Source organism: Esox lucius, chromosome 21, assembly GCF_011004845.1.
Source record: "Esox lucius isolate fEsoLuc1 chromosome 21, fEsoLuc1.pri, whole genome shotgun sequence".
Taxonomy (NCBI): domain Eukaryota; kingdom Metazoa; phylum Chordata; class Actinopteri; order Esociformes; family Esocidae; genus Esox; species Esox lucius.
In genome coordinates, this window is record NC_047589.1 from 8,150,395 (window position 1) to 8,165,322 (window position 14,928).

Here is a 14,928-nt window from a genome sequence, read left to right on the forward strand (position 1 = left end):
ACTTTAAAGCTGGTTCTGTAGCATATTATGGGAATTTGGTACGGTTTACTTGTGATTCCTTAATTTCTGCTAAATTGGAAGAACACGGTCAGCTCCACTAAGATGATATAGCGAATCCTAGTGTTTTTTGTCATTTTCTTTTTTAGAAAGATTGTAACCCAAAATATTGTTCCGCCCCCATATTTACCTATTGGCCTATAACCAGGGCAATCACAAATGAGCACCATGTACGAGCCACGCTGCACCGGTGGATAACTTACATGTTTTACATGTTCTTTCAGTACCTCCTGTTCTAGAAAAGGTAAATTGTCTACCTAGTACCTTTTTTACCAGCTGTTTAATCTATTCTTATAGTAACGGAATTTACTTTGCAAGAATTTATCACGTTAAGTAAAGTAGCCAGCTAGCTAGCAGACTAACAGTCGCACATCTGCGTCTTGTGAGCAACATTAAAGAAACACTTCCGGGTCACGAAAATCTGGAATTTTCCAAAATAAAAGAGACCAACGAAATCTGAGATAAATTGAGTTTATTAATTGTTTGAGAACATGTACCTCTCAAAACATAGACAAAAATTCAAATATGATCATATTTAAGAGTAATTTCGATAAAAAGTGGGTGTTAAAACACGTTCCAAGGGTAAAATTCAGACAATGCCAATGAATATGGAATACATATTGCCTCATAACAAAATAAACTATTGAATATTCCACAGAGAAAGCAGTGTAGGAAATGTCCAGGAGAATGTGTAGAGTAAGACCTTCCTGTCTAATCATGGGGAACAGTGTGCTACATCTAGCAACACAATATTTCCACACCCTCTTTTTCCACAATGTAACTTAATGGATATGAAATACATATTGACTCATACAGAAAAAACTATTCTATACGCCGCAGTGAATGTATTGTAGGAAATGTTCAGGAAAGTGGATAGAGTAATTATATGCAAAGAAATCAAGGGGCACTCTGTATTTGCAATTGTTGCTGGTGTTTTACTCTGCCCACCCCATTGGCCATAATGTAACTCAATGCATATGAAATATATGGGCCTATAAAAAAAACTGTTCTATACGCCGCTGTGAATGTACTGTAGGAAATGTTCAGGAAAGTGGATAGAGTAATTATATGCAAAGAAATCAAGGGGCACTCTGTATTTGCAATTGTTGCTGGTGTTTTACTCCGCCCACCCCATTGGCCATAATGTAACTCAATGCATATGAAATATAGGGGCCTATAAAAAAAACTGTTCTATACGCCGCTGTGAATGTATTGTAGGAAATGTCAAGGAAGGTGGATAGAGTAATTATATGCAAAGAAATCAAGGGGCACTGTGTATTTGCAATTGTTGCTGGAGTTTTACTCCGCCCACCCCATTGGCCATAATATAACTCAATGCATATGAAATATATATTGGCCTATAAAAAAAAACTGTTCTATACGCCGCAGTGAATGTATTGTAGGAAATGTTCAAGAGACTATAGAATGATTATATGCAAAGAAATCAAGGGGCACTGTGTATTTGCAATTGTTGCTGGTGTTTTACTCCGCCCACCCCATTGGCCATAATGTAACTCAATGCATAAGAGATTTGTGAACGAGATGCTACCTGGCAACTGAAAGGACGATTGGGATAACTATAGCACAAGTTCATTTTATAGTCGCTGGGCAACACAGACTTTCAACTCCCTCCAAAGATTTTCTATGGGGTTGAGATCTGGTGACTGGCTAGGCCATTCCAGGACCTTGAAATGCTTCTTAGGAAACCACTCCTTCGTTGCTCGGACGGTGTGTTTGGGATCATTGTCATGCTGAAAGACCCAGCCATGTTTCAACTTCAATGCCCTTGCTGATGGAAGGAGGTTTTCACTCAAAATCTCACGATACATGGCCCCATTCATTCTTTCCTTTACACGGATCAGTCGTCCTGGTCCCTTTGCAGAAAAACAGCCCCAAAGCATGATGTTTCCACCCGCATTCTTCACAGTAGGTATGGTGTTCTTTGGATGCAACTCAGCATTCTTTCTCCTCCAAACACGAGTTGAGTTTTTACCAAAAAGTAATATTTTGGTTTCATCTGACCATATGACATTCTCCCAATCATCTTCTGGATCATCCACATGCTCTCTAGCAAACCTCAGACGGGCCTGGACATGTACTGGCTTAAGCAGGGGGACACATCTGGCACTGCAGGATTTGAGTCCCTGGCGGCGTAGTGTGTTACTGATGGTAGCCTTTGTTACTTTGGTCCCAGCTCTCTGGAGGTCATTCACTAGGTCCCCCCGTGTGGTTCTGGGATTTTTGCTCACCGTTCTTGTGATCATTTTGACCCCACGGGGTGAGATCTTGCGTGGAGCCCCGGATCGAGGGAGATTATCAGTGGTCTTGTATGTCTTCCATTTTCTTATAATTGCTCCCACAGTTGATTTCCTCACACCAAGCTGCTTACCTATTGCAGATTCAGTCTTCTCAGCCTGGTGCTGGTCTACAATTTTGTTTCTGGTGTCCTTTGACAGCTCTTTGGTCTTGGCCATAGTGAAGTTTGGAGTGTGACTGTTTGAGGTTGTGGACAGGTGTCTTTTATACTGATAACAAGTTCAAACAGGTGCCATTAATACAGGTAACGAGTGGAGGACAGAGGAGCCTCTTAAAGAAGTTACAGGTCTGTGAGAGCCAGAAATCTTGCTTGTTTGTAGGAGACCAAAAACTTATTTTACAGAGGAATTTACCAATAAATTCATTCAAAATCCTACAATGTGATTTTCTGGCCTCTCTCATCTTTTTAAGTGGGAAAACTGGCACAATTGGTGGCTGACTAAATACTTTTTTGCCCCACTGTAATTACATGTTGGTGTTTTCAGTAGTAAAACATTTGGTACTGTTCTGATGGAGCTAAAAACTGGAACAAAAACTTCTAACAGAGAAAGTATGCAAACATACCCTTTCTTTTCAATATCACATTCACACATTAAACATTAATTTTATATTATTACAGATAAAATCCTACATCTACATCTCTAATGGTGATACAGCAGGCTAATGGCCAGTTAATATAAGTAATTGACAACTACATTAGATCATTGGCTGAATTGTTAAGTAATCACCAAGTGGTGATAATCACCTCCATTAACAAAAGGAATAATGGATCTAAAGGCTATTCAGCAATTTGGAATGTGGCCAATGGGGTGGACGGAGTAAAACACCAGCAACAATTGCAAATACTAAGTGCCCCTTGATTTTTTTGCATATAATCATTCTATAGAGTCTCCTGAACATTTCCTACAATACATTCACTGCGGCATATAGAATAGTTTTTTTTATAGGCCAATATATATTTCATATCATTTGAGTTACATTGTGGCTAATAGGATCTAGGATGGGTGGAGTAAAATGCCAGCAACAATTGCAAATATACAGTGCCCCTTTATTTCTTTGCATATAATTATTCTACCCACTCTCCTGAACATTTCCTAGAGTACATTTTTACAATATACACTAAGCAAAGTGTCAAAATCAATACATTTAATATTATTAAAATCGCGTTTTACCGCGGACTTCTATTTTGAAGGCAGAATCCGAAAACCGGAAGTCTTATTGTTGCTACGGAATCTCTAATGTTGCCAGCATGACGCTAATCAGTCGCACACCATGTAACATGAGCTTCCGCTTTGTGGATGGCTAGGCAAGCTAACTAGGACAAGGGCGAGGTGACGTTTCCGAATTCTGTGTTTAAAACAATTATGTTTTGCAGAGTTTTGTGCTTCAAATGTTCACATTTGAATGATAGTTGTTTGTATGGTTTTGTCGTGGTATGCATAGTTGGCAACATTTTACTTCTAGTCACTGGGTGGTTTGATAACCGGTCCCTGCAATTCAAGGTTACTTCAACATGAACGGTGCATCATATCGAATACATCTTGCGAGTAATATCTTACGGTAACTTTCAGTTCTTTACCGAAACTGTCCATTAGGTTAACTTGCCATGAACTTCCCCTGCTGTACAGGTTAGAACCATGTGGTGAGTCCTGCAACAGAAACATGGCTTTAAAGGTGATCCAGAGACTTCAGCTTTTCGGGCAGACCGGAGCACACCTCTGTCCTCCAATTGGGCTGGGTCGCTTCTCCGGTCTCCTGACTGCTTCAGCAGAGGAGCTTCTTTGTGCAGCATGCCTACGGACCTCAGCGGACCAATGGATCCAGGGACAGGGATGTCGTAAACTCATTCAGCCCGTGTGTGGGAGGATGAACTTCTCCACCATTGCCAAGGACCCGTTCTACACCGCCGGGTCCGTCGCCCTCCACAAAGACTCAGTCCCCAGGTTCTGTCTGAGCCATCTGCACCAGCCCACAGACGGGGAGGAGAAAGCCTTCCTGGACCGCCTGAAAGGCTGCTCGTCTTCCAGACAGGTGCTGAGGCTCCTCCGCACCGTTGAAATCATGTCCGACACCATGGCAGCGGAAGCGCTGCACCGCGTGGCCGACCTGGAGCGAGAAGGCCACTCCCTGAAGGACCCTGCTGTGCTGGAGAAGGACCCTCTCTGGTCCCTGTGCTGCCAGCTGGAGGAAGACTCCGGGCGTCTGACCGAGGCCGGTCTGGTGTCTGCCCTGCTGGCCTGCACGCGCCTCTACCTGGACCCATGGAGCACGCTGGTGGTGCGGCTGGTGTCCGAGAGCCAGAGGAGGCTGGACAGCACCCAAATGAGCCTGGGCCAGCTGTGCACTCTGGGGCGGGCCCTGCTGGCTCTGGAGGGCCCGGGCTGCGGGATGCTGGAACAGGTGATGGAGCAGGTCCAGAGGCAGGAGCCGGCCCAGTGGAGCCCGAAAGAGCTCACAGATGTATATGGGCTGCTGCAGGCTGGGGTAGGGATGGAGGCCCGCTATCAGGGCCTGCTAAACACTATGCACTCCCGCGCTGTATCGGTGAGCTCCCGTATGGATCCGTTGGCTGTCAGCAGTGTGCTTGGTGCCTTGGTGGTCATGAATCAGACCCAAACCGTGCCTCTGGTCATCAGCCTGTGCAAGCAAGCGGTCCGGCACATACCCCACTTCAGAGACGAGGAGCTGGGGATGGTGCTTGGGGCGCTCATGCACTTCGGCCACAGTGATCACTCCTTCGTGGAGGCCATGGAGAGACATGTGCCCAAGACAGCGTTCACTGCCCACCCCGAGACGGTGACCAAAGTGATTCATTACCTCGGGCGGCGGAACATCCTGTCGCCGGCGGTGTTCGACGCGGTGGCGGAGAGCTTTGTGTACCGGGCGGACGACTACACGACCAGCCAGGTGGCCAGGCAGATCATGGCATTCGGGAAGCTGAACTACCTGCCGCCCAACGCCGGCGAGGTGTTTCGGAAGGTGGAGGCCGTCTTGGACACCCGCTTCTCTCACTTCCAGCCACGGACACTCCTCAACTTGCTGCACTCCTGCATTTTGGTGGAGCGGTTCCCTGTCAACTTTGTGTCCAAGGTCTTCAACCGTTTCTTCCTCCAGCAACTACAAGGTGACCTGATTTGAGAAGTCCACACTTGTTTTACTTATCATTACAGTTGTGTGAATGCAAGTACAGGACCTCATGAAGCTGGTTGACAGAATGCCAAGAGTGTGCAACACTGTTTTCAAGGCAAAGGGTGGCTACTTTAAAGAATCTACAATGTAGATGATTGGATTTGTTAACACTTTTCTGGTTACTACATGATTCCATGTGTGCTATTTAATATTTTGGATATCTTGACAACTATTCTACAATGTGCAATATGATAAAAAGGAAGAAATACCCTTGAATGACTTGGTGTCCAAACCTTTTAATGGTACTGTATGTTATTGGGCATTTTATGCTGAAATGGCTGTAGATAGGTATGGAGCCCATGTTACATCAGTGAATGGGTACCAGAGGTGGCTTAAACTGCACCACCATCCAATTTCAGGTTTAACAATTTCATGTTTTATGTTCCAGAGCAAGACACCGGTATTGACCGAATTGTACTGGCCCAGTTGACTCAACTCTACATGACTGTCAAGCTTGAATGCCCTTTCTATGCGGTAAAGGGCTATTACAAATCAGTGTTCAGCCTGTGGTCTTTTCTGTGTTCCTGTCCTCTGATTTGCCCCAACATGCTGTTTTAACCACAGGGTCCCAGGCTCCTTCCTGCCTATCATGTCAAGTCTTTCCTCACTCCTGGTCGCTCTCTGGAGACTCCTGTGGACGGTCACCTCTACAACCGCGTAAAAAACGGACTAGTAGATCTACTCGGGGACCGAGCCTACTTCGCTTCCAGAGTCCTTACCCCACACTGCTACACACTGGGTAATGCGCGCCTTGACGCTGACAATTGTAACCTTGTAAGATACATGATTACTGTGTCAGACCATTTAATAGTCACCTACAGTATACTGAAAAGGAATGGTGCAAGGACACAATCTGTAGGTTTTTGTTTCTTGTTGTTTCAGATGTGGAGATAAAGCTTGACGAGGAAGGCTACGTGTTGCCTGCCTGTCGAATGGATGACGTCTTTAAGAGGTGAAAACACGTGATGTTTAGACAATAAAATGCGTAGGCGTGGAGGATCCTACCACGGTTTTATTCACGGCCAGGCTGTTTTGCTGTGTAATTTAGGATAGCAGTTTGCATTGACGACCAGATGCGGTTCACTGTGAAGGAAATACGACTGCTGGGCAAAGAGGCCATCAAGCAGCGGCACCTCAGGATTCTGGGATATGAAGTGATTCAGGTGAGAAACTCACCAGGGAGGGTCTGAAAATGCCCAATTGGTACCTGGAGATAAATGGCAGTGGGCCATGCTTTTTTATATTCAGTCAGGGGGAGGATGATGTTATTCTGAATCGTTTCGTATGCTGCCTCTCCTATCTGCTGGGTGCAACAAAAAAACAGTTGAGCATATTGTGGTTTCAATCAAACAATCCGTGGTTTTAATCAAGGCTAAACGGTGTGTGCCCTTTGAAGCAGAGTACAGTTTATTTCTATGAAAATTTACTTTCCATGTTTTGGAGCTGCGTGGTGTTAGGCTAGATAACTGAACAGCATTATGCTAAATACTCAAATGCACCAATCATCAGCCCTGGCCTTCCACACTCTCTTTGAGAAAAATGTAGATAGGCCTATAACAGTCAGACTCAAGCTTGTCGCTCCCAGTCCTGTGAGATTACGGCTAATTGTAACGAGAGGTTTAAAAGGGAGGTTGATTGAGGCTGAGGTAATTTTAGAAGGCAGTTTCATCAACATCTAAACCAGGAGAAAAAAACATTTCTAAGTTCCCAACAGTGAATAAACTATATCAGAACACCACTGTTGATAAAGCATTTGTTACATTCCTGCTCTAGGAGAAAGCAGGAATGTAACAAAGTTGATCGATCAAATCCCTGAGCTAATAAAGTGAAAAAATATCTTGTAAAATTGGTCCAATTTGAGTAACTCCTTATACACCTCTTACTAATCTCGGCCTAAAGGAGAAGTGGGGGTGGGGGGTGATGAAGGGGAGCCTTGCATGGAGTAGATGGAGCAGTATGGCTAGGAGGAGGAGGATGAGGAGGTGGCGGCTGGGAAGATTGAAATGCGTGACCAGTCCTAACAAAGTGGCTGTTGAAACTCTCAAGAATTGTTGATTTGTCAGTAGATATTACATTCTCATACCTGAGGGCTGTAGGTACCTGCCATTAAGAATTTTAACCATTGGTCACATTCATGTTTGTAAAAACCTGCCATTGCATTTCTTAATTGCCTGAGTGCACGGTTTCCTTGCTTCCCTGAAAAGTTGCTTTATCAGAGAGTGACTTTGAGGCAAAAGCTTTGTGCCAGGGGAATAGGTCAGAGTTCAGAACTAAACCAGGGACTCTTTTTGAAAGGGGCAATGTTTAGTTTTTAGGTCATGTAAGAAGGCCTGCTCATAAACCTTGTTAATTCCATTGTACACTTAAGAGGGGGCTGTGTGACAGAGGTGCCATTGCAGACACCAGCAATGCTACAGTGGTTGCTAAAGTCTTGGCAGAAGACAGCCGCAGTGTACTTAGTAGGCATGTTGATAATGACATCTAAAGGGGTTTTATTTACAGACTTGGGGTTGAAACAGCTGGGGGAGAGATTAAGCACACAATTGGATTTGAATAGAGGAGAGGTAAAGAGCTAGAAATGAACTTAGTTGTCAGGGTACAGAGCAGATGTAGCTCTGTAGCAAACAGCAACAGTCAAATAAATGTTTCTTGTGTTTCACAAGCAGCTGCTCAAACTTTGGGAAAAAATATGCACTTTAGAATAGTTGGCTCCTCTACACTTTGAGTCATCCTAATGAAATACATGATACCATGCCCACCAGTCATAACCATAAGGTTCATATTTGAATCAATCCAGTGGTCATTTGTGGTGAAAGGCTAAATAAATGGGATTTGATTCGCTCACAAGGTCAAACCAAGATTTGCCTTTTCCCATTTCACAACATGTTTCACCTTATTGGCTCAGGGTTTTGATCTATCAACTTTGTTATATCGGAAAAAGGTGGCTTGCCCACTTCAGGTTGGTGAAGAGTGCCTGCCTCAAGTGGAGGAGTTTAAGTATCTAGGGGTCTTGTTCACGAGTGAGGGAAGGATGGAACGGGAGATTGACAGACGGATCGGTGCAGCTTCTGCAGTAATGCAGTCGATGTATCGGTCTGTCGTGGTGAAGAAAGAGCTGAGCCGCGAGGCGAAGCTCTCGATTTACCAGTCAATCTACGTTCCTACTCTCACCTACGGTCATGAGCTTTGGGTCATGACCGAAAGGACAAGATCCCGGATACAGGCGGCCGAAATGAGCTTTCTCCGCAGGGTGGCCGGGCGATCCCTTAGAGCTCAGAGTAGAGCCGCTGCTCCTCCACATCGAGAGGGGTCAGCTGAGGTGGCTTGGGCATCTGTTTCGGATGCCTCCGGAACGCCTTCCTGGGAAGGTGTTCCGGTCCCGTCCCACCGGGAGGAGACCCCGTGGAAGACCTAGGACACGCTGGAGGGACTATGTCTCCCGGCTGGCCTGGGAACGCCTCGGTGTCCCCCCGGAAGAGCTAGAGGAAGTGTCTGGGGAGAGGGAAGTCTGGGCATCCCTGCTTAGACTGCTGCCCCCGCGACCCGGCCCCGGATAAGCGGAAGATGATGGATGGAACTTTGTTATACATTTCTGCTTTCTCATAGAGCTCAACAGTGGTGTTCTGATGTGGTTTATTCATTGTTGGGAACATAGGACTGTATTTTCCTCCTCGTATTATAGAGGTGGAAAATATTATATTACAATATTCCTGTACATACTTAAGTATAGGCTAATGATGAATTCAAGGGGCAGACTTTTTATATCGTTGGTCGGAGACAAGATCTTTTCATTATATACACTATATCTGCTCCGTTTCTTATTTTGACCTTTTGATTGCTCTGGTGTTCAAACTGACGTCAGCTGTTCTGCCTGTGTTCTTCCTGTCTCCAAGGATACAGGGGCGAGAGTATATCTGCTTTCACTTGAATTTACTCTTATCTTCGAAAAAAACGAAATATATTTTGTTTGGTTTTTGCAGATTCCTTACTATGAATTTGAGAAGCTTCGGAACAAGACGGAAGTTGTTGAGTACCTTCACAAGAAGATCTTCCCCCTCAGCTACAGGCTGAGTTGGTGATGACTAGCTCACCCAACACCTTATGGCTGTGATGAAAACATAACGTGGCGGCTGTCTTAAGGACAACTCCAAAATAGAAGAACAAGTTCACATCCTGATTGTCCAGGTGCTGCTCTGTTGGCGGAGTGTCTTACATTCAAAGGTTTCTCCTCAACTTCCAGGTTGTTTTGAATGCAACTTGAGCTGTACAGTATGGGTATGTGCAAAAGTCACTGAAGAGAGGGCATCTTTTTCCAGTATGGATGAATCCTGTAATTTATTTATTACATTTGAATGATAGTAATGCTGCACACTACCAGTGTTTTAGTGTAAAATTAAATGACTATTTAATTTATTCCCGTTTCCCTTGTTTGGGAAAAGTATACAATTTTGTGCTATATAAATAAACTTGCTTACATAGGTTATCAGCCTTTCCCCCTTATTTTACCTTGTAAGTTGTCTGAGGACATTCCCATTGACAGCAACGACCTCAGAGTAATTAGGCTTAGGCTTGCTCAGAGACAGAATGACCAGTGTTGTAACATGCCTGCTCAGGGATTTGATCCAGCAAACTTTTGGTAGCAAGACATGCTGTACCCATTAAGCTATCTGCTCCTAATCCACACCATGACACAATTTGAAATATATAATTTATATTTATTAGTAGTTGGCAACACAATGCTGCAGTAAAAAGTCTTAACTAAATGCCAAGAAAAGAAAAATAAATTACCTTGGAAAAGAAAAACATTTGTCCATACAAAGATCAAGAATTTGCAACATGACTTATTTCCATACCACTGATTCGCTTTTGAAGAACCTAAAACAAGTAGATTTAGGTTTTCCACCACCATGTCAGTCAGAGAGAAAGTGTTAAATGTGATATATGTAGTAAAATGGTTATGATCCATTCAGGAGTGTTGCCATTGGTTTGTGCCCACTGTCTATCCATTATGTAGCAGGGATCTGCGGTAGGCCAAATTCATCCACCAGAACTCCTTCCTGTGAAATGAGGACAACAAATCACAATTTAGTAAAAAGCTCCAGCCAAGTATAAATGGATATGCAGTGTTTTTTTCTAATCTAATGTCTTAATGACAAAACATTGGTCAGTGTGTGTGACGGGTACCCGGTTTGTTGCCCTGTCACTGGGTACTCCCTCTGGGATGGAGGGGGCGGTGTTGGCCTCATCTAGGTAGGAGCTGTCTTCATCCATCAGCAGCTCATCTCCCAGGGCATCCAGTTCTAGGAATACACACACACACACACACACACACACACACACACACACACTGCTTACAAGCATCCTATGGATAGAAGGGCTGCATTGACTGCTGTTGTATTTCACAGTGCCTTTGGAAAGTATTCAGACCCTATCACCCTTCACATTTTGTGTTATTGACAATTAACGTGTAATCGGTTCAATAGTTTTTTGCCATCAATCGTTCCATTTCACAATGATGGAGACCATTGTGTTACTGGGAACTTTCGATGCTGTAACAACTTTTCAACCACCTTCCCTGGGTCTATGCCTCTACAAAATTCTGAAGTCTACGAAGACTTCCTTGGATTTCATGAAGTGTGGGACATTTTATAGAAACATGTGACTTCCAAAATAATGTCCAATCAATTCAATTTGCCAAAGGTGGAATCCAATCAGGTTCTAGATACCTCTATGGATGTGTCTAGGATGATCAATGTATACAGGATGCATCTGAGCTCAATGTGGAGTGTCATGGCACAGGGTCTGAAAACGAATGTACCTAAGATTTTTCAGGAATTTCTTTTTCAATAAATTGTCAAAAACATGTTTTCGCTTTGTCATTATGGGGTATTATGTGTAGATGGTTGGCAAACTTTAAATGATCCATAAAGTCTTAAACACAACAAATTGTAGAGAAAGACAAGGGGTATGAATACTCTCCGAATGCACTGTACAGTTAGCGTATTTTGCATGTTTTCCACTCGTACAAGGTGTATTATAAATGTATATATCCCTCTCAGAGTGATTAACTGCTTTGATCAAGGGCTAAAAGACAGATTTTTCACTTAGTCGACTGAGGGATTTGATCACCACTTAACATTTTGCCTTGTGTCTAATGTGTCAGGAAATGATGTCATGTATTGACCCACAGCGGTGTTCTTCTATAGGCTTTCAGTCCAGTCCTGGAGCATGACCAGTTTAGTGCCTGGTCATCCTTGCCTATGGATCTTGTTGTCACTGTACTAACCTGCTTCCAGGTCATCATCGTCGATCTCTGGCGTCCCGTAGCTTCTGCCCATGGCCTCCTGGATCTCGTTGGCGTCCTCCATCATGTCCTCCAGCTGATCATGGAGATCCTGAATCAGGACCAAAAGAAACGATTTAAAAGCAATACTGCTGTAAAGATGACTTGTTTCTATGATCTGCGGTTAAAAAGTTCTTATTCTCTTGCTTTTGGGGTAAGATTAAAAGTAAGATATTTATATACCACTATATATGCTATATGCACAAAAGCTTCAGGTTGACTTGCATTATTTGACTATACAGTATATAACAGATATTATATCGATACTAGGGTTGTGCTTGAAATAATCATATAGTGTGAAAAATGGTGAGATTGGCCTCGAACAACTCAATAAGGAATCACTAACTGGACAAAATCTCTGAAATCTGTTATTCACTTGAATGGACATACAAAATCAGTTTTTCAAAATGTATCCATCTGGAGTTACCCATCAGATAAGATTAAATGCATAGAAATAGAAGTTATAAAAAGGATAGATTATATACACAAAATGGTTTATATTTTTAATTAGGTTATGTTTTGATCCGTTGTGAATATTTTTTATTTATTATCATGATTTTTCTACTTGCACATTAAGGATACTAGTTTTCTATGAATTTTCATTTTCCCAGCACAATTCCAGTGCATACATACGGTCTATTCAGCTCTGATTATTGAAACTTCTATTTTCCATTCTCTCTTTCAAATAAGGCTTATTCAGCCCAGTGACAGGGGAGTGCATTTAACAACAAGGTAAAAGCAAAAATCACAGGTGTTTTGGCCCTCCAGGGCCAGAGTTGAATAGCCCTGGTCTAAAACACGTTGAAACAGTGAATTTCCCATTTTCAGAGAGAAAACCCCCAGAGTTAAACACAGCATTGCAGTTCCACCTCCGATTAATAAACACTTTTTCAGAAGATTAGTATTCAAAGACAAGTAACCCACCTCAATCTTATCGATCTTCACATTCTTGTATGCCTTCTTCATCTCTTTGGCTCCAATTTTCATAGCGTCTACCTATAATGCAATGAGATACTATGTGTTAGCCAGAGAACTATGACAGCTGTGAGAGCTGCAGTCAGTCCGCTACTGTCGTCACTTACTGTCGTTTTGGTGTCTTTGAGGGTCTGAATTGTGTAGTTGGTCTGTTCCATGTTAAAGGACTGCTGCGCCAGGTTATCCCTCTGGCCCTCATACCTGAAAGACATCACCAACTTAACGATAACCTCTATTAATAGACAGATATAGGGATGCTCGTATTCTTTCCTATGGTTTATGGCTCCTTATGCCTTTAGTCACTGAGACACCGTGACTTTGGTCCTCACACATCGTAAGGTGTTGGATGCATTGGCGGACAACCTTTGTTGAAGACTCACATTCGCTTCTGCTTCAGCACTCTCAACGCCTTCTGCTTGACCATGTTCTGATGAAAGAGAATTTCAACATCAGGCATAGATGCTGATATACAGGATGTAGGCGTTTATGAAAAGACAGTGTAAGTGTTTTCAGGTCATTTGGAACAAAATCAGTGGTACAGCAGAGGGAGGACGCGGATGGCCAAGCATCCCACCACTGACACAGTTTTATTTTCCAGAAGAACATTACATGTACTATTCCTCATTGTTTCTGACTAAGGGATTCCAAACAGTGTACCTGAGGGGCTAACCTCCTGTTGCAGGCTAACAAAGCCTTTAAAACTACAAGCCAGCTTCACGTTGTGTAGGACTGCTCTTACCTTTGAAGGCCCATCTCTCATCTTCTTCATCTGATCCCTATACTTAACCAGTTCAGCATCTAGTCTGGCAACTTTTTTGTCAATTGACTCTGCCCGTGAGTCAACCTTAAGAAGAAAAAGAGAGAGAGAGAGAGAGAGAGAGAGTAAAAAGAGCTAGCCAGAAAGACTCTTTTTATGCATAAATGCAGCGGAGGGAGTTCAGTCTTAATTTGTCATGTTTTTTTTCTATTATTCAAATACATACACAAGTTATTCATGATTAATCCATTTTTACAGTCAATAGCATAAGCTTACTACTAAAACCTGTACAACGGGTTTGTTGATGAAACTAGCTACACCTTGTAGCTTACATTCAAAGACAAGCATCACATAAACTGCTTTTGTCAGTTGATTTGGTAATCTACGGTCATCTATCAAAGCAATTACACCATAAAATGGCAAATAAGAAAACTTGGGAAACCATGATGAAAATGAATTAGCTAAACTGTATTTTGAAAGTCACACTACAGGGTTTCCATAGGCTGACATACAGGAAATAACTCCTATCTCCCTTGTTGCTAGAACAATCAGCAGTCATCCAGCTATTGACTGTAGCTAGTTAACGATTTAGCTAACAATGCAGAGTTATTTGATTTGTTCATCTAAGACACTCTGTATACTTGATTTCCAGAAGTACTTACATTTCCTATGCAGTCAGTGAGATTTGGCGGTGGTCCTTTTGGTTTTCCACGACCAAAAATGCGATTCATTTTGAAATAAACTGACAACAAAAACTCAAAACAACTAAAATATGTGGCCGTCAACTAAAAACAAGGCACCCGGAAGCAACATAGATGTGACGTCATGTAAGGCACAAGATAGATTTTGGCCATGTTCGAGACAATCAAAACCTCAATGTATCATAGGTTATTTGAGACTCCTCAAAGCAAAAAGCATCATCGGTTTTTCCGTTTTTATTAAGTGATTTTTTTGTTGTTGCTAGAACTACGATTTATATGGTCATAAGAAAATGTAATCTTGTTTTGCTATACATTATCTTATGTCATTTGTTGGTCAATTCCGTGCAGCCGTTTAGATTATCTCGAACATTGCCAGAACTCTACCAGGCTTCGCTTTTTAGTCTATGGTCAAATCCCCATGTCCCCCCCTTATTTATACAGTCTATGGTCCCCCATAAACCCTAACAGACGTCACCTGGTAAGTGATTGAGTGCAAGAGCCTGCAAGGGCTCTAAATAGTAATGGGATAGCACTTAGCGACTTTATCATGTTACCTTGACGACGCTGAAACATGTTTGACACTATTGTGG

The 14,928-nt window shown here is 42.9% G+C and overlaps 2 protein-coding genes across 4 annotated transcripts; one reads left to right on the forward strand and one right to left on the reverse strand.

Annotated features, from left to right (window-relative positions):
- Window positions 1-202: 202 nt before the first annotated feature.
- On the forward strand, window positions 203-9,715 carry fastkd3 (FAST kinase domains 3). 3 transcript variants are annotated; one of them, XM_010867503.4, is made up of 7 exons: window positions 203-301; window positions 4,002-5,497; window positions 5,951-6,036; window positions 6,127-6,301; window positions 6,445-6,514; window positions 6,611-6,725; window positions 9,543-9,715. In XM_010867503.4, exons 2-7 carry the CDS (start codon window positions 4,036-4,038, stop codon window positions 9,639-9,641), a joined length of 2,007 nt encoding a protein of 668 aa, XP_010865805.1. In that variant the 5' UTR covers window positions 203-301; window positions 4,002-4,035; the 3' UTR covers window positions 9,642-9,715. The 3 variants fall into 3 exon arrangements, with proteins under 3 accessions (XP_010865805.1, XP_010865804.1, XP_019897541.1); XM_010867502.4 differs by lacking the exon at window positions 203-301 and adding an exon at window positions 3,606-3,704; XM_020041982.3 differs by lacking the exon at window positions 203-301 and having other exon boundaries at window positions 3,627-5,497.
- Window positions 9,716-10,261: 546 nt separating this feature from the next.
- chmp5b (charged multivesicular body protein 5b) lies at window positions 10,262-14,439 on the reverse strand. Its single transcript, NM_001303907.1, is given in 8 exon segments — window positions 10,262-10,619; window positions 10,747-10,862; window positions 11,849-11,957; window positions 12,830-12,901; window positions 12,988-13,081; window positions 13,261-13,307; window positions 13,620-13,724; window positions 14,300-14,439. Coding segments are annotated over 8 exon segments (663 nt in total). The 5' UTR covers window positions 14,369-14,439; the 3' UTR covers window positions 10,262-10,568.
- Between the last annotated feature and the right edge of the window lie 489 nt (window positions 14,440-14,928).